The sequence below is a fragment of the Trachypithecus francoisi genome, unplaced genomic scaffold (assembly GCF_009764315.1).
Source record: "Trachypithecus francoisi isolate TF-2019V2 unplaced genomic scaffold, Tfra_2.0 Lachesis_group15, whole genome shotgun sequence".
Lineage (NCBI taxonomy): Eukaryota > Metazoa > Chordata > Mammalia > Primates > Cercopithecidae > Trachypithecus > Trachypithecus francoisi.
In genome coordinates, this window is record NW_022681460.1 from 10,806,405 (window position 1) to 10,832,947 (window position 26,543).

The window sequence follows — 26,543 nt, forward strand, 5'->3', positions numbered from 1 at the left end:
TTTAGATGCCATGTTAAAACTTGACAAAAACTAGAAATGTTGTGAGTGTGCAATAGCAGGTAATAACTAATCCAATAATTAATTTATTCTTGAATTTGATCAGAAGACAGACCTAACTTCATCTATTGCCAATTATTATTGTAGCAAAATCTATTAGAATTTCAGTGTAGGCACTACAGTACAATAGAGTGAATTTCAAAAGTGAGATATTTTATGTGGCTTTTTAAAGTAGGTTTTCAAACCAGTTAAAGGCTCTAAAACCCATTAAGAAGGATACTATGGGTCAGGAATAGCATTTTATGAGGACTCCTGAGAAAACGGTGCTGTGTCCCCTCCACCATGGTGTAAGTGGAGGTTACTCTCACTTGTTCTCTTACTTGGTATCTCCCATTGTTCTCTCACTTGGTATCGAGTGAGAGGGGCTTGAGAGGGACGACTTAAGAGATTTAAAGGATTCCCCCCAGTTGCGGGGAACAGAGGACCAGGGTCTGACTCTCTGAGATACCCAACAAGGAGAGAACTGTGGCTGGCTTACTGTTCCCACAGAAAGAACTATACTATAATGGTGGCTGTGTTGAATTTGCCTACACTCCAGCCTTTGTCAGGGCAAAGGAAATGTATTTCCTGCAGATTAGAGGTGGGCCTAGTGGAGGAGAGGGATAGCTTGGAGTTGGACTCCTGTCCGAATAGATGCCTGAAAGGGCAGTGAGGTTCCAATGGTGAGTCTTTTGAATGACAGCCAAAAAGCCAGGAGAAGAATGAATTATCCAAGTAAGTGGAGCTATGACCAGAGGTGAGACTCTGAATAACCCATGAAAGTGCATCTGAGAAAAAAGAGTTAGCGTCAAACATCAGCAGACAGGTGTTTTAGCAGGAAGGCCCATGTTGGCATCTCTTTGCCTTCCTTCCCCAGCCTCCCTGTCTCCCATGCCTACTTTGGAAAGATCCCACAGCTAGTGATGGTGAAAGTTGTGGAAGAGAAGAGAAGCAGCTGATTCAATCCCTTCCCAGGTTCCCTGGGGCTGGGGAAAACATTTGATTACCTAGTGAAGATTGGTTTGTTACCTAAAGTGACCATAAGCTTTCCTTTATTTAACACTGACCAAAACAATCAAATGGGCCTGCTGAAGTGGTCTAGTGGCAAAGGAAAATTTTTCCCCACTAAATAAATTTTAAGAAGACAGTCAAGACAAGAAACTGTATTTGATTATATCCTTTAGTGCTTATTCAGTAAACACATAAGTCTGTAATTTTTAATATTGGTATAACAGTAGATTGAAATCCACAGTAATTCACAAAAACTTATGCAAGGTTTTTTTGTTTTGTTTTGTTTTTTTGAGACAGAATCTCACTCTGTCCCCCAGGTTGGAGTACAGTAGGATGACCTCGACTCACCGTAGCCTCCACCTCCCAGGTTCAAGCAATTCTTGTGCCTCAGCCTCCTGAATAGCTGGGATTACAAGCATGAGCCAACAAGGCCAGCTAATTTTTGTATTTTTAGTAGAGACGAGGTTTCTCCATGTTGGCCAGGCTGGTCTTGATCCTGACCTCAGGTGATCTGCCTGCCTTGACCTCCCAAAGTGCTGGAATTACAGGCTTGAGCCACCGTGCTCGGCCAAGGTATTTTTTCTTGAAAAATCTTCACTCATATGAGCAGTATATGCAATATAAGGATATGCTCTTGGGTTTCTTGATGTGGTCTAATATTTAGTGTTAGCCCCTTGCTTAATTATAAAAGTGCTTTTATCTAAAAGTAGATGTTAGTTGTCAGGCAATGTTTGCTATAAAAAAAAATTAAATAAAAAATAAAAGTAGATGTTAGGATGTTTTCTTCTGGCCTGCCTAGTATTTATATTAGATTCTTTCTTTTCTTTCTTCCTTTCTTTCCTCTTTCTTTCCTTCCTTCCTTCCTTCCTTCCATTCTTTCTCTCTGTTTCCTTCTTTTTCTTTCTCTCCCTTTCTTTCTCTTTCTTTCTTTCTTTCTCTTTCTTTCTTTCTTTTCTCTCTCTCTTCTCTCTCTCTCTCTCTCTCTCTCTCTCTCTCTCTCTCTCTCCTCTCTCTCCTCTCTCTCTCTCTCTCTTTCCCTCCCTCCCTTCCTTCCTTCCTTCCTTCCTTCCTCCTTCCTTCCTTCCTTCCTTCCTTTTTTTCTCTCTCAGCTGCCCAGGCTGCAGTGTGCAGTCGCACGATCTCGGCTCACTGCAACCACCATCTCCCGGGTTCAGGTGATTCTCCCATTTCAGCCTCCTGAGTAGCTGGGACTACAGGCACCTGCCACCACGCCTGGCTAATTTTTGTATTTTAGTACAGACAGGGTTTCACCATGTTGGCCAGTCTTGTCTGGAACTCCTGATCTCAGGTGATCAACCTACCTCAGCCTCCCAAAGTGCTAGGATTACAGATGTGAGCCACTGCACCCAGCCTAGATTGTTTCTTAAACACCACAGATGTCTGAACTTTTTTGAATGAAATTAAATTATTAGAGATTAGTAAAATTTTGTATAAGATAGTAGACTAAAAAATTCTTACTAGGCTGGGTATGGTGGCTCATGCCTGTAATGCCAGCAATTTGGGAGGCCAAAGTGGGCCAATTGCTTAAGCCCAGGAGTTTGAGACCAGCCTGGGCAACATGGTGAAACCTTGTCTCTACAAAAGATACAAAAATTAACTGGTGTGGTAGCACACACCTGTAGTCCTAGCTACTGAGGAGGCTTAGGTGGGAGGATGGCTTGAGCCCAGAAGGCAGAGGTTGCAGTGAGCCAAGATTGCATCACCACACTCCAGCCTGGGTGACACAGCAAGACCCTGTCTCATTAAAAAAAGAAAATTTAACCTGTTTCCAGCTCCCTATACTGTAAGGCTCTAAACGTCTTGGTTGGATTGTGCTAATATATTTGGCCAATCAGCTCCTTCCTACCGTCTACTTTTGAATCCCTATCACCACCATCTAAGTCAAGATGACAGTGTTTACACAGTCTCTTCATTGTGTTTTAAGATTAGTCTTCTTTCTGGTGAGGGAAGACAGATAATAGAAATATGGCTGACTGACTGGGCCATGGCTCATGCCTGCAACCCAGCACTTTAGAGGCCGAGGTGGGAGGATTGCTGGAAGCCAGGAGTTCAAGACCAGCTTGAGTAACAAAGTGAGACCCTGTCTCTACAAAAGAAACACACAAAAAAGAAATACGACTGACTAAAATGCATATAATTTTCATAATAATTTAAAATGTAAGAAGGCAAAAAATTTCTGGGCTCAAGGTGGGTGATCGCTTAAGCCCAGGGGTTCAAGACCAGCCTGGGCAACCTGGCAAAACCTCATTTCTACAAAACATACAAAAATTAGCCAGGCATGGTGCTGCACACCTGTGGTTCCAGCTACTTGGAAGGTTGAGGTGGGAAATTTGCTTGAGCCTGGGCTGTCGAGATCACAGTGAGCTGAGATCGCACCACTGTACTCTAGCATGGGCAATGGAGCGAGATCATTTCTCAAAAAAAAAAAAGCAAAAAATTAAATTATTAGTATGATAAAGTTTCATTTGGACTTAATATGAAATTCATTACTAGAAATGATGATCATTTGCATAGGGCTTAACTTCCTTTGCTAAGAAAATAGAGTAATATACTGGGAGACTTCCAGAGCTTCACAGAGCTTCAGGGTCATCTACCAAGACAGACAATTTGTTGTCATCATCATTGTTAAAACTCTAAATTATTAAGTGCTTATGTGCCAGATACTGAGGTTTATGTGCACTTTCTCTAATCTTTAATAATTCTAGAAAGGTAGTTGTTTGATCCATTTTCAAGATAAGAAAACTCATTCAGAGGGGAAGTAACTTGACCAAGGATATGTTGTAGTTGTAGAGTTGGGAATATGACTCATGTCCGTTTTTTCCACAGCTCATTTTCACTTAGGTTCCATTAGTTTATCTTACTTTTTTAGGAGGACTTACAGACTTGATTTCCTCGGCGAAATCAGATCACTCATTTCTTTGGCACATAATTATGATTATTTGTATTTAATATTTCTTTTTCTCTTGTTGGTTTTCATTTTTTGGGTTTTTATGGAATCTGACTTCTGATTCTCAATTTTTTTATTGTGAAATATGATGTACCTTCAGAAAAGAAGATTACACATATGTATGGTTTTATAAATAATTATAAAATAAATACCCAGTAACTATTATCCAGGTCAGCAAATATTCTACTAGTGTATGAGTCAATTTCCATGGCAAAAGAACTAAGCTTAGGCGCTATACTCAAAAAAAAAAAAAAAAACTAAAAATAAAATTTTCCTAAATGTGTCTTATATCAATGGAATAAGCACAAGTATAACTTACCATGTCGTAATTCCTCCCACCCTTTCTCCTCTTTTACAGCATGGGTGGGTTCTCTCTCCATGGGGATGATTTTCTTTTGCTGCCCAATAGTCAGCGTCTTCACAGACCTATTTGGGTGTCGGAAAACCGCTGTCATGGGTGCTGCTGTTGGATTTGTTGGGCTCATGTCCAGTTCTTTTGTAAGGTAAGGACTTGGTTTTTTCATGTTGCTTTTTAAAAACTGTTAAATACCTTAAAGTTTTAATTTAAGAAACTCTGTTATTTACCAGCAAAGCTCCTCCTTTTCATTTCTTAAAACTTTAAGCAGTATGACTTATAAAACCAACTGTTATCCATAGCAGCAAATCAGAGCTTGAGAATTTGAATGCTTTTTTTTCTTATAATGCCTAAGACTTAGACATCAATCAGGAGATGTGTGTTTCCTGGTGCATGGAAAAATGTTTCTCCTTATCTTTTTCTTCTATTCACATAAAAATCCCAATGGCACTCAAGTTATAACAATAAGTTACCTAAAATAGCGGCCTTAGTTTAAGGTCGGTTCAGTCTGAGGCCCATGGGTTACAATACGTGGTGTTTTAAAGTAGCTGTTCATAGGCTTGATATGAAATATTTTTATTAATGAGACCAAAACCTTGCCATTTATTCCAACCCAGATAGAGAATTCCTGTCTGTCCTTTAAAAAAAGAACATGCTAAAATTTTAAAATATCATGGCAAAATGAAGTGGTCCAATGTACCTTAAAATAAAACTTAATGTCAGTGTACTTCTCCTGTATCTATTAGAATAGGGATCCCCAGCCCCTGTGCCACAGACTGTTATGGGTCCATGGCCTGTTAGGAACTGGGCTGCACAGCAGGCAGTGAGCTGTGGGTGAGCAAGCAAAGCTTCCTCTGTATTTATAGCTGCTTCCTATTACTTGCATTACCACCTGAGCTCCACCTGCTGTCAGATCAGCGGCAGCATTAAATTCTCCTAGGAGTGCAAACCCTATTGTGAACTGTCCATATGAGGGATCTAGGTTGCACTCCCCTTATGAGAATCTAAATGCCTGATGATCTGTCACTTTCTTCCGTAACACCCAGATGTTACCGTCTAGTTTCAGGAAAACAAGCCCAGGGCTCCCACTGATTCTACATTATGATGAGTTGTATCATTATTTCATTATATATTACAATGTGATAATAATAGAAATAAAGTGCACAATAAATGTAATGCACTTGAATCATCCCTAACCACCCTCCCCCGGCCCCATCCATGGAAAAATTCTTCCTGAAACTGGTCTCTGGTGCCAAAAAGATTGAGGACTCCTGTATTAGAGGAAAAGATGCAGTGCACTGAAGAGGGACTAACCATAAGGAGCAGATGGGCACGTAACTGTATGGAACACCTCTCCCTGCAGCTCTGGTTCTCCTTGTAAGTCCCTTGCGTTGGTAGAATAATCCTCAGTTAGAGAAACACTGATTTAATATGTAGCTCTGGCTAACAGGAGCTGCTTAAGAAGAAAACCTCTTAAGATCATTTCTATCCTTTGTCTCTACTTTAGTGGTTTATCTTCATTTCCTGCCTCTTTCCTGTCCCTAGCTGTCTTCATGCTGCTTTCGTTGAAAAGCATTAATGTGGTCATTAAGGAAAAATAAGTCAAATTTACATTTGACTTTTTATTTTTAAATATTTAATCAACAGAATCCTTGGTTTTACTCATTGCCGCTCCCCACGCCCCAACACACATCCCTTCCTCAACTCTAAAGTGAGCCTCATTCTTTCGTATTTTCTTCCATCTAATTTAGACTCCAGCCTGGGCGGCAGAGGGAGACTCCATCTCAAAAAAAAAAAAAAAAAAAGAAATTCTAGTTGGATTTTTAAAAATTATATTTATTTCTTTGTAAAAAATAGATATTTTCATCTTTAAAATACTTTGATGGGTTTTTTCTTCTAAAATTGTTTGTTTTTAAAAAAGTTTTGATTGGAATAAGATTCTGTGAAGGTAATTCCATGAGATGATTTATTTTAGCAGCAATATAATATTTACATTATTATTAATGTAATTAATGTTATTAATGCCTCATCAGATAGCTTCTTTGATCTGGAAGCTTACAGGTACCTATTGTCAGTACCTGTGGCTCTGCTACTTGCCGAATGTATTACAACTCCAGCTGTGGTCGAGAGGGGACTGAGAGGTAGACAGCTTATGTAATCTACTACCTAGTTTGTTAACCAAACACACATACAAAGCAATGTTTTTCAAATTTTTCTGACCACTGAGCAATAAAAATTATGACATATATTTTGATGTGACCCAGTTCTCTCTCTCTTTTCTGTACCCTCTAAGTGAAACAAAATTTATTGAAACCAAAAGTCCCTTACTACATGTAATATTCTCATATTTTCTATTAAATGTCATTATTTAGCCGGCTGGTCAAAGGCTACTGAAACTTGAGAGCAAGATACAGGAGCAAGGGGAAATGTGGTATAGATTCTGAGTGTCGGGTGGCAGGTCCATTTTTCCTCTAGTTCCCATTCTGCCTTCTGAGGAAAACCTTCTCCAGCAACTTAGGTCAATCACACCCATGTGCCTTCTGTGAATCCTTTTTGCACGTATGAGTGGTATCCGACAGCCTTACTCATTTACATTGCACTTATTCGGCTGCCAAACATCACAAACTGGAACCATCTGTTCCTGAAGGGAAAACCTGGAAGTGAAAAGGGTTCAGCAGCAGTGAAAATGCCATCACAAAGCTCATATACTTCACTCTGTAGAAGGGAGAGGCTCTGGTTTTCCGGCTGAGAGCATTACAGCACAGTGGTACAACTGTACAGGAACTGATGTTCCTGATGATTCTGCTGTGAACAGTATTTTTAATATATACTTTGAAGAAGGCAGAGAGGAATGTACAATAGACTTAAAATTTTTTTCTTTAAAATTGTTAAATAAAAACAAATAAGCACTTTACGTAAGTTACAATTATCTGGAAAACTACTTAGGTGGAAAAACCGATACAGAATGAATGAAGTATTAATTTCTGTTTTGTTCTGTGTTATATTATTATTATTTGAGATAGATGTCTTGTTTCACTAAGCAGACTATGAGTATCTGGAAGGCAGAACCACATTTTTTTTTTTTTTTTTTGGAGACAGGGTCTCACTATTACCCAGGCCAGAATGCAGTGGTGTGATCATAGCTCACTGCAGCCTGGATTCCTGGGTTCAAGCCATCCTCCTGCCCCAGCTTCCTGAGTAGCTAGGACTACGGGCGCATGCCATCACACCCAGCTAATTTCAGCTAATTTTTTTTTTTTAAGTAGAGATGAGGTTTTGCTATGTTGCCAGACTGGGTTCAAGCCATCCTCCTGCTTTGGCCACCCAAAGTGTTGGGATTACAAGTGTGAGCCACCATGTCTGGCCAAGGACCAAATTTCTAATATTCTTTTCCACAACGTATCTGGTACATAGTAGTTGCTTAATATGTTGGCTAAACAAAGAGTGGAGATTCAGTAAAGGGTGATCAGAGTGAGGTGAGATTAATTTGGGAAAGCCTGGAAGTGACTCTTGAGCCTGATTTGAAGGTGGTGCCAGCTGTGGATTAATAGAGGGAGAAGGGCATCTCAGAGAGAGGATTGCCAACATGCCTTAATTTTATCAGATTCTAGAGTTCCTTATGATTACCTCAGCATGTTGCTAGACTAGCATTATTGTCCAAAATTTAATTATTAACCAACTTTATCTATCTTACTTTCTAATAAACTGTTTGCTTTTACTACTGATAGCCTTTTCAAAAAACTTTAACTAGTTTTTGTTCTTTACCGTAATTGTTTCAAAGAACATAATGATATGATCCTTTATCTTCCTAAGAAATGTGCAATTATTTGGTCAAACTATAAGATTATTTAATCCATTATTCTTTTGACACACACATGGCCTTACAGCTTACAAACTGAGATCACTAAAAGGAATACACGTAATTTAGTCTTTCTGCAGTCAGAATATGATTTCTTGTTTTCTTGCACAATATTGGGAACAGTGCAACACAGGGCGAAGGTTGGTCTGCAGCCCTTAGGCCAGCAAAAACAGGCACAACTGCGCCTCTGTGCAAATGTTCCTGACATAACCTTGGGGAAAAAATATAAAATGCGGCCTTTTCTTTTACTACCTTGTTTGGTAAGTACCTGGAAAAACTCCATGAAATAATTAGTTTTCATAGTTAATTCTAACTTTTTAAAAAAGTGTTTCATTGAGACTAGGTTTTTGGTTTGTTAATTGAATCACTGTTGATTTTACCCTTCCTGGCACCAACCTTTATTTCTGAGCTGTGGAGAGCACAGTTCTTACTCAGTGCTGTGGGCGTCACCTGAAATCCACAGAAACAGGAGGCAGAACAAAATCACTGATGACCTTAATGGTTATTTTTCACACATTCAGATTAAATTAAAATATGTTTAGTGCTACATTCTTGACTTACTGAGTTTTTCCCTCTATTTTGGTTAACTTTTACTTGTAGAAAATATGTTGATGAACAAAAACCCACTTTTACTATAAGGTTTTATTCTACCAAGCACACAGTAACAATATTGAAAACTGCTTTCCATCTTTTTCATCTTTATACAGTTCCATCGAGCCTCTGTACCTTACCTATGGAATCATATTTGCCTGCGGCTGCTCCTTTGCATACCAGCCTTCATTGGTCATTTTGGGACACTATTTCAAGAAGCGCCTTGGACTGGTGAATGGCATTGTCACTGCTGGCAGCAGTGTCTTCACAATCCTGCTGCCTTTGCTCTTAAGGGTTCTGATTGACAGCGTGGGCCTCTTTCACACACTGAGGGTGCTCTGCATCTTCATGTTTGTTCTCTTTCTGGCTGGCTTTACTTACCGACCTCTTGCTACCAGTACCAAAGATAAAGAGAGTGGAGGTAGCGGATCCTCCCTCTTTTCCAGGAGAAAGTTCAGTCCTCCAAAAAAAATTTTCAATTTTGCCATCTTCAAGGTGACAGCTTATGCAGTGTGGGCAGTTGGAATACCACTTGCACTTTTTGGATACTTTGTGCCTTATGTTCACTTGGTAAGTATGCTCCTTCACTGATCATGAATATTACTATTTCATAAAGAAAAACTTCTTTGAAGAGAAAGATAGGTCAAGTTAAAGTTGGCCTTAAACATTATCCTGGTTGTAATTTGGGTATTTTTGAAATGAAAGGTCTCTCAAGACAATGTCAATACACCATCAGACCACTAAACAGAGAGAATATGTTTCATAGTGTGCTTTGGTATTTTAAAAACCCCACAAACCCAGCCAGACACCATGGTGCCTTTCTGTGGTCCCAGCTACTAAGCTGAGGCAGGAGGATCGCTTGAGCCCAGGAGTTCAAATCCAGCCTAGACAACATAGAGAGACTCTACCTCTAAAAATAAAATAAAAGTCCCCAAACAAACGCAATTTTTTTTGTTTTAAAAAAAGGAAGGCTAAAATCTTGGAACAAATTGCATTCAATATAAAACATTTGATAGGTCTCTTTTTCTTCATATGGCTTTTATCAGGGACAAAGTTAGCGCTGTGATTTTGCTACCGTAAGTAAATTGTTTTTCAACCAAAGGGTGTAGAAATTAGGTAATTAGCAAAAAAAGCCATGACTTTGATACAAAGAAACATTACGTCTACTTGTGGTACACTTCTGGGAAAATGGGAATTCTGTTCAGAGGAATATCTGAGAAAAGTTACTCAAGTTCTAAATGAGGAAAGAGAGCTACAGTTTTATAGGAAATGAGTATTTCAAGTGCTCAAGCAGTTTATATTGTTTATTTCTATTTCCAAGGCAAAATTCAGCTTCGTTATACTGAAATCAGAATAATTAGTGTCTAGGTAGGGGTTGGTGGCTCACGCTTGTAATCCCACCACTTTGGGGAGCTGATGCAGGAGTTCAAGACCAGCGTGGGCAACATAGGGAGACTTCGTCCCTACCTGGGAAAGAAAAAAAATAGAAGGCAGAAGCAGTGTCTAAAGTATCTGCCCCTGGCAACGTTTGTTCAAAAGTGTTCATTATGTTTCTTCCTTTTTTCTTACTTTTGTGGCTGAAAATGTATTCACAGTTCACCGTAAATGATAAACAAAACTGACATTGGCACACATATTTGTATGTTTGTGAACTTGGATTTTTTTCTAGCTTACAGTCTACTTTTGGAGATTTGTGCAGTTTTTCTTTAGTTAAGAAATAAGTATAAATATAACTTATTTATGGATCATCAGGCTACATCCTGATCTGATAGTCCATTTGCATACTGTTAGGAAGGTATAGCTGAACCACCTTAAGCTAAGTTTCCTGAAATATAGATCTGTTGTGACAGGATTAACTTTACCAGCCAACCTCTTTCATAGCTTCTGTAGTCAAGAGAACATTTATTGTGTCCTTTCTCAAAAAGATGAGTAGAAATTCCTTTTCTTTTTCTTTTTTTTTTTTCCAGACAGGGTCTTGTTAAGTTGCTCAGGCTGGCTTCAAGCAATCCTCCTGCCTCAGCTGGGATTACAGGTGCAAGCCACCACACCCAGCTTTAAAAAAAAATTATCTTTGGTACTACTACTACGTGAACACACCCACAGAAATCAGTAACTCAGCTTTGCTAATACTGGACATTTACCAAAGGAAAAGTGGTAGATGACTGCCTAATTATTTTTGGTTATATATTTATAATTTGTAAATTAATTTCACATGTATTACTTCATGTGACTTTCACAATAAACCAGTAAGCAGATAAAATAAATATTAGCTCCAATTTGACAGACTAAAAAACAGATCTATCGTTAATAGAGACGTTAGTGATTTTCCAAGAATTACATGTCACTAAACAGCAGAGCAGGAGTTAGTTCTCTTCCACTGTGCTTATCTGGTCGCAAACTCAGTCTACAGTCTTAATAGCATATTGGGCCACTTCCCTGGATATATTACCAAATGTGTCCTTCTTACTGGGGGAAAAAATGAGTATGCCTAAGGAAATTTAATAAACATGTTATTTCTTCAGGTAAGTCAAATTTCATAGTAGAAGGTGAGTTAGACAGTGTTACAGATACTTTTGTGATCAGGAGATGGCAAATCAGATGGTGCACAGAACGATAAAGTTTCTGTTAATTCTGTTAATAAACCATGCCTTTTTTCTGCTCTGCCTTCTTCCAGGCATGTTTTCTTACAAAATATGTTGATACTTTTCATTTGAGATTTTCTCTTTCTCAACCCATTATGGCACCAAATGCAGCACGGTAGAGGAAAGATCAGACAGCTAAATGCCATCTAGGTGTTGAAAGCTCCTCTTTGGTGATGTACTGAGTTTGTCACTTTGTTGTAATTTAAGGTTTGAATTATGGATACTTAACCAGGAATGGGACACTAGTTTCCTCCTTATACAGGGAAAAGATGTCTCATATCCTTCAAAAGACTAGTAAAGTAGATGATGTTCAATTCCTACTAAGCCCTTTATTGACTGTTGAGGGGACACATATATGAGGCATAAAAATTTGCTCTGAAGGAGCATAAACCTGGTACATGTAATTAAAAATGGCTATAGTTTACAAAACACTTTTACATACATTCTCTCATTTAATATTCACAACGATGCAGTACCTGTGGCATATCGTCTTTATTTCATGGATGGGAAGACTAAGGCCTGGAAAGATTACATAACTTGCTCAGCCAGGCACAGTGGCTCACGCCTATAATCTCACCACTTTGGGAGGATGAGGTGGAAGGATCACTTGAGCCCAGCAGTTCAAGACCAACTTGAGCAACATAGTGAGATTCCATATCTACAAAAAGTAATTTAAAAAAAGGATCCGAGCATGGTGGTGCATGCCTGTAGTCCCAGCTACTTGGGAGGCTGGGGTAGAAGGATCGCGTGAGCTCAGGAGGTCAAGGCTGCAGTGAGCCGTGCTGGTGCGACTGCACTCCAGCCTGGGTGACTGAGTGAGACCCTATCTCTAAAAAAAATTAAAAAGTAATTAAAAAGTATTCTAAAGGAAGAACAGATTGAACAACTTTTAATTTATTTGTCTCCTCCTAGTGGCAGGCTTTTAAATATGGAAGGTGAAGAAATAAAGAGCCAGGTGTGGTGGGACACACCTGTAGTCCTAACTACTCAGGAGGCTGAGGCAGGAGGATCACTGGAGCCCAGGAGTTCAAGGCTGCGGTGTGCTATGATTGTGCCACTGCACGCCAGCCTGGGTCACAGAGTGAGACTCTGTCCCTAAAAAACAAATAATAAATAAAGAAGTAACTTGCTCAAGGTCACAGAGATAGTGACTGATAATTATTAGTGTAGTACTTTTATGTAAGTGGCAGTATTGTATAGTGGTTTAATAGTGAAGGTTGTGGGCCTGGTGCAGTGGCTCACCCCTGTAATCCCAGCACTTTGGGAGGCCAAGGCAGGTGGATCACCAGAGGTCAGGAGTTCATGACCAGCCTGGCCAACATGGTGAAATCCCATCTCTACTAAAAATACAAAAATTAGCTGGGCGTGATGGCTTGCACCTGTAATCTCAGCTACTCAGGAGACTGAAACAGGAGAATCGCTTGAACCGGGAGGCAGAGGCTGCAGTGAGCTAGATCGCTCCATTGCACTCCAACCTGGGTGACAAGAGCGAAACTCCATCTCAAAAAAAAAAAAAAAAAAAAAAAGTGAAGGTTCTGAAGTAAGACAGATCTGGGTTTAAATCCTGGTTTTATTTCTTACTAGTTGCATAGCCCTGGACATCCTCTGTAAGCATCAGTTTCCTCATCTATGGAGATAAACCCAGTTTTGCAGAATTGTGAGGATTAGATAAAATATGTGTGAAACATCTAACTGAGTTCTGGCAAAAAATGGGAGTTATTTTAATGTAAGACAATGTGATTGCCAGCTGAGTGGTTTTAAGGAATGAGATAGAAGATTTTAAAAGGAGAAAGATAATATTTATTTGGAAAAGTGGTTTTAAAAAGTTTCATAGTGGGCCAGGCGTGGTGGCTCACGTCTGTAATCCCAGCACTTTGGGAGGCCGAGGTGGGCGGATCATGAGGTCAGGAGATCGAGGCCATCCTGGCTAACACGGTGGAACTCCGTCTCTACTAAAAATACAAAAAAATTAGCCGGGCGTGGTGGCGGGTGCCTGTAGTCCCAGCTACTCGGAAGGCTGAGGCAGGAGAATGGCATGAACCCAGGAGGTGGAGCTTGCAGTGAGCCAAGATCGGGCCACTGCACTCAAAAAAAAAAAAAAAAGTTTCATAGCATTGGAGTTGGGCCTTGAGCATGAGATTTTGTGTACAAATCAGATCTTTGATCAACTAGGAAACTAACTTACCAGTTTAGGTCTTTGAAGATTCAGAAGTACAAGGGAGTGCTGTCACTGCTATGTTAAAAATTCTAAGATCTTATTAGATTGTACATGATGATTTGAGAGAGAATATGTATGCTTGCTTTCAAAGTGAGGTTGGAGGTTTGATCTTGTTGTAGCTGACTTTTCACAATGAAGAATTAGATTGCCTCCTGGAAGCTAATTCACCTCTCTCTTTTAGGCCTACCCACTTAAAATCTTTTTTAGAAGGGTACAAATCTTATAGATCGATTTAGATGAGGCCTAACTTTCTAAAAACGATTCCTAGTAGCGGCTGTGTCAGTTTTTATGAATTGCCCCTTTTGCCTGAGAGTTGTTTTGTTTTGTTTTCTGGAATCTTTTTATTTTGTTTTGTGTTGTTTTTGTTTTTTTTTGAGATGGAGTCTTGCTCTGTCTCCCAGGCTGTACTGCAGTGATGCAATCTTGGCTCACTGCAATCTCCACTTCCCAGATTCAAGTGATTCTCCTGCCTCAGCCTCCCAGTAGCTGGGATTACAGGCACCTGCTGCCACGCCCGACTTAATTTTTTGTATTTTTAGTAGAGACAGGGTTTTGCCATGTTGGCCAGGCTGGTCTGGAACTCCTGACCTCAAGTGATCTACACGCCTCAGCCTCCCAAAGTGCTGGTATTACAGGTGTGAGCCACCGCGCCTGGCCTCTGGGTTTCTTTTCTTTTCTTTTCTTTTTTTTTTGTTTTATGACTCCTCTGACTCCAGTTTTTCTCCATTTAGCTTTCAGGAACATAAACTGTCTTGGTTTTCTGCCTGCCTCCACATCACTCCTCCTTAGTTTCTTTGCTCACTTCTTTTTCCCACTGACCCCTGAATGTCAGCATGTCCTAGGGCTTGTCCCTGATCTTTTTCTCCATGTATTCTACTGGCGGTTTCATCCAGTCTCCTAAGTTCATACATCATGTTTATGTCAATGACTTCACATTTATAATTCTAGTCCAGACCTTTTCCCTGAATCCTCCGCCAGAGCTGTATATCCAGCTGCTTACTTAGTATCTCCACTTGGGTAACTGCTAGATTCTTTCACACATATCCTAACCCTGAAGTCCTGATCTTACGCCCTAAAACTTACTCTGCCCCCAGCCATCCTCATCTCAGGAGGTGGCAATTCCACCCTTTCAGTGGATCAGACTCAAAACTTTGGAGTCACCCTTGGCTCTTCTTTCTTGCACACCACAGTCCTGATCCAGTCAAGAAATCCTGGTGGCTTTTCTTTCAAAATATATCCAGGATCTGACCACCTCTCACCATCCTCACTACTCATACCTTAGCCCAGGCTACCACGTACCCCTAGCCTGGATCACTGCTAGAACCTCCTAACTAGTCTCCGTGTTCCTTCTCTGGCCCGCGTAGTTTGTTCTCTATAAAGAAGCCACAGGCATTCTTTCTACACGTAAGGCACTCAGAATCCTTCAATGGCTTCCCATTTCTCTAAGAGTAAAAACCAATATCCTTACAGTGGCCTACAAGGTCCTCCACAATCTGGCCCTCACTACCTCTCCAAGCTTCCATCCCTGTCCCCTTGCCCACTCTGCTTCTGCCATTCACCTTTTCATGGGGCTCACCCTGACTACCTGCTTGAAACTTCATCTGTCCCTTTTCCCCTGAGTATTCCCAAACCCTTCCTATTACTCCTTTTCTTTTTGTGTAGCACTTAATACTTTCTAACATATTATCTATTTTACTTCTTTATTGTGGTCATTGCTTACTATCTGTATATTTACATGTCTGCTAGAATGTAAACCCCACAAGGGTAAGGATCTATTTCATTCAATGGTAGATCCCAAGCATCTAGCGCAGTGCCTAGCACACACTGGGTGCTCAAATATTTGTTGAATGACTACATATATTCTGGATCAGTCTAAAGTGACACTGTATAAGTAATGTTCACTTTTTCACCATTTGGATCTTTAAAATTCTCCACTTTGATCCTATACTGATTTTTCACATTCTGTACTTGCAAGACATGGTGTTATTCATATTTATTCAATACCTGTTCAACAAATAAGCTCAAACTAAGCAAACCTCAGAATAATTGAGTAACCAGTAATGCTGTCCGTTGATGGAGGAGAGAGTTGGTGTGTTTTGCTCTGATTCACTTATGCCTTTACTGAAATTTTAAGATAAATAGAAGAAATTTCTGGTCCCTCAAGCAACTGTGTCTTCAGTAGCCACTGAAAAATCTCAAAGAGTCTGGAGTGGTGTGTGTAAGAATAGGTTGCAGGATGCAGAACCATAGCCAGGCCTCAGGTCTACATAGCTTTGGTTGAGCATTGCACATAGGGCCTCATGAAGTAACTGATAAATGCCAAACATGACAATGATAAATGCCAAATATGACAATGATAAATGCTGAAGAATGACAGTGGCAAAGATAATGAAGTTACCAAAAATGATGGTAACTGTTCTCATTGGCATGAAATGTTCCATTCCCAATATGAAGCTGATGATTTAGTTTCGGTTACTCTCTTCTCTCTCCCCTGCTACTCAACTTGAAAATCAGCTACTTAGTACCTGTGTTCTTCGACTCTAGACCGTATCATTGGGTCAAATTTCAGTTTTAAAATTTGAGGTCCACATGGTTCTCTGTCAAGAAGATGACTGACTCATATATTGAAATCTGTAAAATATGTATTCATTAGCCTGTTTTTTAAAAACTCCCTTATAAGTGGGTTGACTTTTTGGCAGATAGTAATTGACTGTCCTCAAAAGAAATTTTGACCTGGTAGGAAGATCCCATTTACCTGATGCTATGATTAAAGACAGACAGATCATTTGCTTGCTAGCAGGGCAATTAGGTGGACTTGAAGTCCGCTAATAATTGGAAATGAATTTTTTTTGTTTTTTGAGACTGAGTCTCATTCTGTCACCTAGGCTGGAGGGCAGTGGCGTGATCTTGGCTCACTGCAACCTCCGCCTCCTGGGTTCAAGCAATTCTCCCGCCTCAGCCTCCCAAGTAGCTGGGATTACAGGCACCTGCCACCACGCCTAGCTAATTTTTGAATTTTTTGGTAGAGATGGGTTTTCACCATGTTGGCCAGGTTGGTCTCAAACTCCTGACCTCAGGTGATCTGCCTGCCTTGGCCTCCCAAAGTGCTGGATTACAGGCATTAGCCACCGCCCTGGCCACGAATTGTATTTTTAAACCAGAAATGAAAATTTGAGGCTAATAAGTCAGTACAAGGAGCATGTGAACCTCAAAAGGTATTTTTTAGCTTTCAGTAGTGCCAGATGCTGCCAAGGGTCAGTCAACACTGGAATGTAGCTATTGGACCTTGCTAGACAGAGCACCTCCATTTACACTGTGGTCAGAGCAGCAGTACTGCTCCAAGCCAGAGCTAAGGGCACTGAGCCATGCAAATAGGACCAGCATACAAGCCTTCATCTCTCTGTGGCTCCCTCAGAGGCAGATTCATGTAACGTTTGCCAAGAATTGATTATGTGTCAAGCACTTCCCCAAAATCTCACAGAACCACCACAAGGATGAGTGTAATAACAAACACATACTTAGAGTCAAGGAAACAATTCTGCAAAGCTGTGCTTGTTCAGAGTCATTCGCTTTATGCTTAAAGCTGGGATTTGAATACAGGTTTCAGACAAATATGTCTGAAATATACTCTTTTTATGAAGGAGTCTGCATTCCTTCATGACTAATCCAGAGATGGGAGTGCTGCTATTTTCAGCCACACTGGGCCTACACCAAAGATTGCTTTGCATGTTTCCCTTCTATTCTCTCAAAACTAAGAACAGAGCCCATGTTGAGTTGTTCCAGCACTCAGAGCATGCTTCACAGCAAGGGAGAAAACTCTGGAGGAAACCAGCTTTTGTTTTGATATAATTAGTGGGAATGAGAAAATATCTATACCCTTATTTTCAGCCCCAACTTCTCTTTTGATCTCTAGTACGTTGTGAATATGAGAAAACTGAGGCCATGCAAAGTTACTTTTTATAACCTGTGACAAACAGAACATGGACCATACATAGCTTCGTGTTCAATTTTGCTTTCTACAGTAAACATTAAGCGTAGCAGAAGAACAAAAATGGACATACACAAATTTATAGCAAGGTCTATCCTTTATTTGATTAACATAAATACTATTTTAGGAAAGTGGAAAAAGGTAAACTGCTTGAAATTTAGTCACATATAAATGCTCCGAGGCCACTGGTGGATCATTAGTCTCCTGAGAGAGCTCTAAAGAATTAGTGTGTTGGAAAACTGTTCCCTCTTGCTAGTGTGTAAATTTCACCAGTGGGGGGTTTTTTTTTGAAGACAGGGCCTCACTCTCTTGTCCAGGCTGGAATGTGGGAGTGCAATCATTCCTCACTGTAGCCTCGACCTCCTGGGCTCAAGCAATACTCCCACCTCAGCCTCCCAAGTAGCTAAGACCAGAGGTGCACACCACCACACATGGCTAATTTTTAAATTTTTGGGGGAGATGGGGTTCTCACCACATTGCCCAGTCTGGTCTCAAACTTCTGGGCTCAAACAATCCTCCTGCCTTGGCTCCCCACCAAAGCACTGGGATGACAGGTGCAAGCCACTGCACCTGGCCTTCACTAGGTTTTTCATTTTGTTTTGCATGTGTCTCAGGTTTTATCTGATAAAATGCAGTATACTTTGAATCATCTCAAATGTCATTTCTAATATGGACATTGGCATGTCTCAAATCTTTGGATTCATAATCAAATTAAAGTTTGTTCAAGTTTGAGGAACCTAAATTTAACCAATTAGATAAGGGTCCTTTCATGTTTTTGTGTCAACTAGAAAATAAATTGTTACGATATGGGATGAATAGAAATAGAAATCTTAATTTGAAGAATCTTCCCCTTGTGAGGCTATCCTAAGTGGCTTTTGCCTGACATTGACAAGGTGGTTTTGGGTTGTGGAGAGAGTTGTCTGATCCATTGAGAGTACATTTCTTACCTTCAATGTCTAGGGCATCCTTTGGGAGAAGCCCTTGCAGTCACTAACTCTAAGGATCATAGAGCATAAGCGTAAGCAGGCCTTCTTATGTATTCATGCTGTCAGGAAGGGTCTTCAGCACCCAGAGTTCTAGCGGCTGTACACTGCTGATGTGTTAGCCCTCGGCTGCTCATGTTACATCTGTTTCCCCCTGTGCTTCCCCCTTTTCTATCCCTATCATTAGCTCTCTGGCTCTTTTGCCCCTCTCCCCTTGGGCAGCTTATTTGTAATTACATAGTTTATGTTCCCTCATAACAGATTGTAAAAGTGCTCATTTAAAGGGCAACGTGCACCCATTTGGAGGTGTATAATTGCAAACGTGGAATCCCTCTGTCTCTGTTATGTAATCCCCGTATCTCTGTATCCATGTTAAATTGAATTGATGCTTTTTTGAAGTAAAATGGTAAGAACAATGGCAACATCTAGGCTTCAGAGCATAGTTTAAGATTTTTGCCCAATCCGCCAACCCATGCAATGGTGTGGTTTGTCTAAAAGAAAACCACAGGTTTCTTGTAGACAAATATAACATTTATTTCCCGCATTTCTTTTTGATTTAACATTTTTTAACCTTTTAGTTAACGTTTTTATTAACATTTTAGTCTACAAGATGCTTCCACATTGTCACTGGAGTGTCGGATCACCATGTGAAATGGGCACTATCAGGGCTTCTGTCTAGCAAGAAAAGAACCCGAGTTGGGGTGGCGGGACAACTGCTCAGGGTTGCAAGGATGGTACATGGTGCAACCAGGGCTTGAGCTTGGGTCTTCTTACAAGTGTGGCTTTTAAATAACATACTTAAGTGCCTGCCAAAAAAGTATAACAGTAACTTAGGACCTGAAAGGCATTGTACAGGTCATGTATTTGCACTCCTCCCCCTGCCCTACAAAAAAAGAAAGGTAAAGGAACTAAGACACGGAACGGTTAAGTTGCTGGCCAAAAGCCAGTTATAAAAGTAGCAGAACTGGGTGTAACCCCCAAGAACATCCATGGAAAATAAATGGAAGCTTATTACAGCCCAGCCTGTAAATATGTACGTAGAGACAGAATGTGTATGTAGAAACAAAATTATTACAGGAGTGAAATTAGTTTCTGTCCTAACCCTGGTCAACTCATAGGGTTCATTTCCCAATCAGGAGGTTGTTTTGCCATTTTGACATGATGCATTTTCTCAGAGTTGCCAACAGCAGTTGCACTGTCTTTGTTGTCTTTCTTTTATGGATCTATTTGGAGCTCAGGGACAAGGTTGTTGTGCAGCAGATTGTCCCTGACAATGCAAGGCTCACAATTGTATCCGTGTAAACCAAAGGTCACTGTACACTCGGCCAGGAATGGACTGCTGAAGGTGACCTCTCCTTCATGGTTTACCTCTGTTGGTTGGTTGTGTTTATCTCTGTTCACTATAAGGTTCTGAGAGAAGCAAAGTCTTGTGCCCCATTACATGTCCCCAGCTTGGTGGATGATGGTTGTAGAGTGCTGGAAATGTTTTTATTGATTTAAAATGGAGTTATGTAACTGAAGAGTTGCCCTATCTCTGTCTTCGTAGCACTGCAACCAATTAAAATAGAAAGGCTTAGAATGTTAATTCTGTTTTTGGCCTAGAGGCTTAAATACTAGGGTTTAAAAGTTTCATTTACTTTCTCTCTCCCTCTTTTCCTCCCTCCCTTCTTTCTTCCCTCCCTCCCTTCTTCCCTTTTTCCTTTTTCTTAGCTATACAGAATGCTTTGCTACTTTGCAAAACAAAGAGTAATTACATTGCTTTTTCATCAAGATTTTTAAATTTAAGTAATTTTGTTTTTCTATTTTTCATTCAAAAATAGGCTTACAACATTTCCTTGACACCAGGATATATATATATTTAGAGACTGGGTCTTGCTATGTTATTCAGGCTGGCCTTGAACTCCTGGTGTCAAGTGATCCTCCTGTCTCAACCTCCGCAAGTGCTGGGATCACAGGCATGAGCCACTGTACTCAGCCTTTGTTAATCTAAATATGATAATTTACCCACTGAGATTCATGTGTGCTGATTAAATTTACTCTTAATCCCTATATGTATTTCTTATATTTTTGTTGTTGTTGTTATGTGGCCTGAAAATGTTTCCTTTATGTATTCATTCCCTTCGATATTTACGCACATATATGTTTTCTGATTCAACTCTCATGGTAACCTTTTATCAGGAAAGCAGTGCTAATTGTGGTTCTCCTACTAATAGATATGAACACTGAGGCTCAGAGAGGTTTAAAAGGTTTGCCTGCCGGGCGCGGTGGCTCAAGCCTGTAATCCCAGCACTTTGGGAGGCCGAGACGGGCGGATCACGAGGTCAGGAGATCGAGACCATCCTGGCTAATACGGTGAAACCCCGTCTCTACTAAAAAATACAAAAAAACTAGCCAGGCGACGAGGCGGGCGCCTGTAGTCCCCGCTACTTGGGAGGCTGAGACAGAAGAATGACGTGAACCCGGGAGGCGGAGCTTGCAGTGAGCTGAGAGCCGGCCACTGCACTCCAGCCTGGGCGGCAGAGCAAGACTCCGTCTCAAAAAAAAAAAAAAAAAAAAAGGTTTGCCTAAGGTTGCACAGTTAAGTAACAGGGTTGCCATTAGAATAAATTATATTTAAATTAATTTATTGTTGTTTGACTTGCTCTAATTATAAATCAGTTAAACAGATTCAAGCATTCATTTGAGTGTCTATTGTGTGCCACAGACATTCTAGATGTGGGGATACAATGCTAAGAACAGATACTTTCTCACACATAGCTCAATAAACAAGTAAGTTCATAAAGAAACAAAGTAATTTTCAAATAGAGATATTTTCTTCAAAGAAAACACAATGAGATGGAAGGTGATGGTAAGAAATGGTAAGAGACAACTTTAGCCAAGGGACAACCTCATTGAAAAGCTGATAGTAAGTACATCCTTTGTGTGAAGGGTGGTATTAGGGTACTTTGAAGATACAAAAATAAGGCAGCTTTCTGTTGCCCTCGGGAGGCCTGTAACAGGATTTCTCAAGTCTCTAAGGCAATCAAGAGTTAGATTTTTTAATCCAACTTATGTTTATTTGATGTATTATTAAAAATCTGCATGTCAAAAATGAAAATATCTTGCATACTTTGCTGTAGGACCCAATCATTGTTTCTTCTTCATATACTGTATTAGTCTGTTTTCACACTGCTAATAAAGACTTACCCAAGACTGGGTAATTTATAAAGAAAAAGAGGTTTAATGGACTCACAGTTCCACATGGCTGGGGAGGATTCACAGTCATGGTGGAAGATGGAGGAGGAGCAAAGGCATGTCTTACATGGTGGCAGGCAAGGGAGTATGTGCAGGGGAACTGCCCTTTATAAAACCATCAGATCTCATGAGACTTATTCACTATCATGAGAATAGCACAAGAAAAACCCACCCCCAAGATTTAATTACCTCCCACCAGCTTGCTCCCACGACGTGTGGGGATTATGGGAGCTATAATTCAAGATGAAATTTAGGTAGGAAACACAGCCAAACCATATCATTCTGCCCCTGGCTCCTCCCACATCTCATGTCCTCATATTTCAAAACCAATTATGCCTTCCCAATAGTCCCTCAAAGTCTTAACTCATTTCAGCATTCACTCAAAAGTCCACAGTCCAAAGTCTTATCTGAGACAAGGCAAGTCCCTTCTGCCTATGAATCTGTGAAATCAAAAGCAAGTTAGTTACTTCCTAGATACAATAGGGATACAAGCATTGGGTAAATACACCCATTCCAAGTGGGAGAAATTGGCCAAAACAAAGGGGCTACAGGCCCCATGCAAGTCCGAAATCCAGTAGGGCAGTTATTAAACTTTAAAGTTCCAAAATGATCTTCTTTGATTCCATGTCTCACATTCAGGGCACATTGATGCAAGAGGTGGGCTCCCATGGCCTTGGGAAGCTCTGCCCCTGTGGCTTTGCAGGGTACAGCCCCCCTTCCAGCTGCTTTCATGGGCTGACATTGAGGGTCTGCAGCTTTTCCAGATGCACAATGTAGGCTGTTGGTGGATCTACTATTCTGGGGTCTGGAGGACAGTATCCCTCTTCTCATAGCTCCACTAGGCAGTGCCCCACTGGGGACTCTGTAGGGGCTCCGATCCCACATTTCCCTTCCACACTGCCCTAGCAGAGGTTCTTCATGAGGGCCCTGCCCCTGCAGCAAACTTCTGTCTGTATATCCAGGCATTTCCATACATCCTCTGAAATCTAGGTGGAGGTTCCCAAACCTCAATTCTTGACTTCTGTGCACCCACAGACTCAACACCATGTGGAAGCTGCCAAGGCTTGGGGCTTGCACCCTCTGAAGCCATGACGTGAGCTGTATCTTAGCCCCTTTTAGCCATGGCTGGAGCAGCTAGGATACAGTACACTAAGTCCCTAAGCTGCACACAGCATGGGGGGGCCTCTGGGCCTGGCCTATGAAACCATTTTTTCCTCCTAGACCTTCAGGCCTGTAATGGGAGGGGCTACCTTGAAGGTCTGTGGCATGCCCTGGGGACATTTTCACCATTGTCTTGGCAATTAACATTGGGCTTCTTCTCACTTATGGAAATTCTGCTAATTTCTGCAGCTGGCTTGAATTCCTCCCCAGAAAATGGGTTTTTCTTTTTCTTCTTATTATTTTATTATACTTTAAGTTCTGGAATACATGTGCAGAATGTGTAGGTTTATTACATAGGTATACATGTGCCAGCCATGGTGGTTTGCTGTACCCATCAACCTGTCAGCTACATTAGGTATTTCTCCTAATGCTATCCCTCCTGTAGCCCCCCATCCCCCTGACCAGCCCTGGTGTGTGATGTTCCCCTCCCCGTGTCCTTGTGTTTTGATTTTTCAGCTCCCACTTATGAGTGAGAGCATGCGGTGTTTGGTTTTCTGTTCCTGTCTTAGTTTCCTGAGAATGATGGTTTCCAGCTTCATCCATGTCCCTGCAAAGGACAGGAACTCATCCTTTTTATGGCTGCATAGTATTCCATGGTGTAGATGTGCCACTTTTTCTTTATCCAGTCTGTCATTGATGGGCATTTGGGTTGGTTCCAAGTCTTTGCTATTGTGAATAGTGCTGCAATAAACATACATAAACATACATGTGCATGTGTCTTTATAGTAGAATGATTTATAATCCTTTGGGTACATATCCAGTAATAGGATTGCTGGGTCAAATGGTATTTCTGGTTCTAGTTCCTTAAGGAATTGCCACACTGTCTTCCACAATAGTTGAACTAATTTACACTCCCACCAACAGTGTAAAAGCGTTCCTATTTCTCCACATCCTCTCCAGCATCTGTTGTTTCCTGATATTTTAATGATTGCCGTTCTAACTGGTGTGAGATGGTATCTCATTGTGGTTTTGATTTGCATTTCTCTAATGACCAGTGATGATCTTTTTTTATATGTTTGTTGGCTGCATAAATGTCTTCTTTTGAAAAGTGTCTGTTCATATCCTTCACCTACTTTTTGATGGGGTTGTTTTTTTCTTGTAAATTTGTTTAAGTTCCTTGTAGATTGTGGATATTAGCCCTTTGTCAGATGGATAGATTGCAAAAATTTTCTCCCATTCTGTAGGTTGCCTGTTCACTCTGATGGTAGTTCCTTTTGCTGTGCAGAAGCTCTTTAGTTTAATTAGATCCCATTTGTCAATTTTGGCTTTTGTTGCCATTGCTTTTGGTGTTTTAGTCATGAAGTCTTTGCCCATACCTATGTCCCGAATGGTATTGCCTAGGTTTTCTTCTAGGGTGTTTATGGTTCCATTGCATCAACAGGCTGCAAATTTTCCAAACTTTTATGCTCTGCTTCCTCATGAACACTTTGCTGCTTAGAAATTTCTTCCAACAGATACCCCAAATCATCCTCTCAAGTTCAAAGTTCCACAGATCTCTAGGGCAGTGACAAAATGCCACCAGTCTCTTTGTATAGCAAGTGTGACCTTTACTCCAGTTCCCGACAAATTCCTCATCTCCATCTGAGACCACCTCAGAAGCCATTCAACAGGTCTCTAGAAAGTTCCAAACTTTCCCACATCTTCCTTTCTTCTGAGCCCTCCAAGTCTCTGGGAAGTTCCAAACTTTCCCACATTTTTCTATCTTCTTCTGAGCCTTCCAAACTGTTCCAGCCTCTGCCTGTTACCCAGTTCCAAAGTTGCTTCCACGTGTTTGGGTTTCTTTACAGCAGTACCTCACTACCCAGTACCAATTTACTGTATTAGTCTGTTCTCATGGTGCTAATAAAGACATACCCGAGACTGGGTAATTTATAAAGCAAAAGAGGTTTAATGGACTCACAGTTCCATACGACTGGGGAGGCTGCACAATCATGGCAGAAGGCAGAGGAGGAGCACAACCAAGTCTTACGTGGCAGGAGGCAAGAGTGTGCAGGCAGAGAAACTGCCCTTTATGAAACTATCATGAGAACAGCACAGGAAAAACCCACCCCCATGATTTAATTACCTCCCACCAGGTTCCTCCTAGGACACATGGGGATTATGGGAGTTACAATTCAAGATGAGATCTGGATGGGAACACAGCCAAGCCATATTATGTACTTTATTAACTTCTTATCTCTTCTAATAATATACTAGTGTTACTTGGTTCTCATGTGGTTATTCTTCTTATTACCTTTTTTGGAGATGAAGTCTCACTATGTTGCCCAAGCTAGTCTCAAACTCCTGGGCATGAGCCATCCTCCCATGGTTGCCTCCCAAAGTGCTGGGATTACAGATGTGAGCCATCATACCCAGCCTCCTATGGTTATTACAGTGAATGATTAAGATACCTTCTCTCCTTTACTTTGTCCCTACTTTTTCTCAGATTTTTTTCGGTGATGTCTATGCTTTTCTTGTTTTCTAGCTCTTCTAACGTTGCATTTATTTTCCTTCAGATCTCAACATCTGCTGCAATTTGACTATTCAGGTTAGTGACAATTTGCCCATTTGTCAGTTTTGTGCCTGAGGCAGTATTCACCAGCATTCTCCTACTTGAGATGAATAAGGATCTTTATTTCTCTGACCACTTGTTTACTCATTCATGCAAAGTTTAATATTTACAGAACACTTTCATCAAAACAAGCTAGTTTTTTCTTTTCAAAATATACTATACTAGCATAGGAACTTGAGAGAAGAGGTGATAATACGGAAGAAATCTAGAGAACTGATCGTGTAGAAATAATTAAACTAAAACAAAGCTGCTGCTTATAGTAAGGTAGACCAAGTTTGTCCTGTGTTCCAAATTACACTTAGCCAAAAATAAATATTTATAGATAATTGAATAGTAGTTTTAAGAAATGATTCATGGATTTCTCAGGGGTGGAAATTATCCCTGTAATGTAGGCCCCAAACTTCTAAAATATTTTAAATTTGTGAGGGAGAAATAAACCCACAAACATTTGAAAATATCTAATTTTAGCTTAAGTTGAAAAACAGCAGTAGTGTATTTTTTGTTAGGCCCTTATATTGGGTAATATAGTCTATGTAAGTATGGGAAAGGCTGGTGAAAACTGTGGATTTATCTACAAAATACATTAGTACATTGGGGAGTTTTGTGTGGGAAGTGTCCTAACACCTCAGGAAATGCTAAGGAAGAAATGGGTAAGGCAGACTGAACATTCCACAAGGGTAGGAGAGCGTCTTCTCTTCATTGCTCTAGCCCCAGCACCTAGCATGTGCCTGGCACTCCATCTTTTCTTTTCTTTTTGTTTTGTTTTTTTTTTTTTTAACTGATTTCAGGTTGAGTTTATAGGCTGGTAGAGTGCAAGGTCTACTAATTTCTCTGCTCATGACTACTTTACATTCTAATAGCACTTTATGTTCTTCAAGTGCTTTTTTTCTTTGTTCTTCAATGTATAATAAGGTGAGAACAGTTTTATCTCCATCTTGCAGGGAGA

The 26,543-nt window shown here is 40.5% G+C and overlaps 1 protein-coding gene across 1 annotated transcript in view; it reads left to right on the top strand.

The window, feature by feature from the left end:
* SLC16A10 (solute carrier family 16 member 10) overlaps positions 1 to 26,543 on the top strand; it is a 141,833-nt gene that overhangs the window by 85,263 nt on the left and 30,027 nt on the right. Inside the window, exons 2-3 of the mRNA XM_033234315.1 lie at positions 4,374 to 4,518; positions 8,937 to 9,390. Of these exons, the coding sequence (XP_033090206.1) occupies positions 4,374 to 4,518; positions 8,937 to 9,390 (599 nt within the window). The remainder of the gene's footprint in view (positions 1 to 4,373; positions 4,519 to 8,936; positions 9,391 to 26,543) is intronic.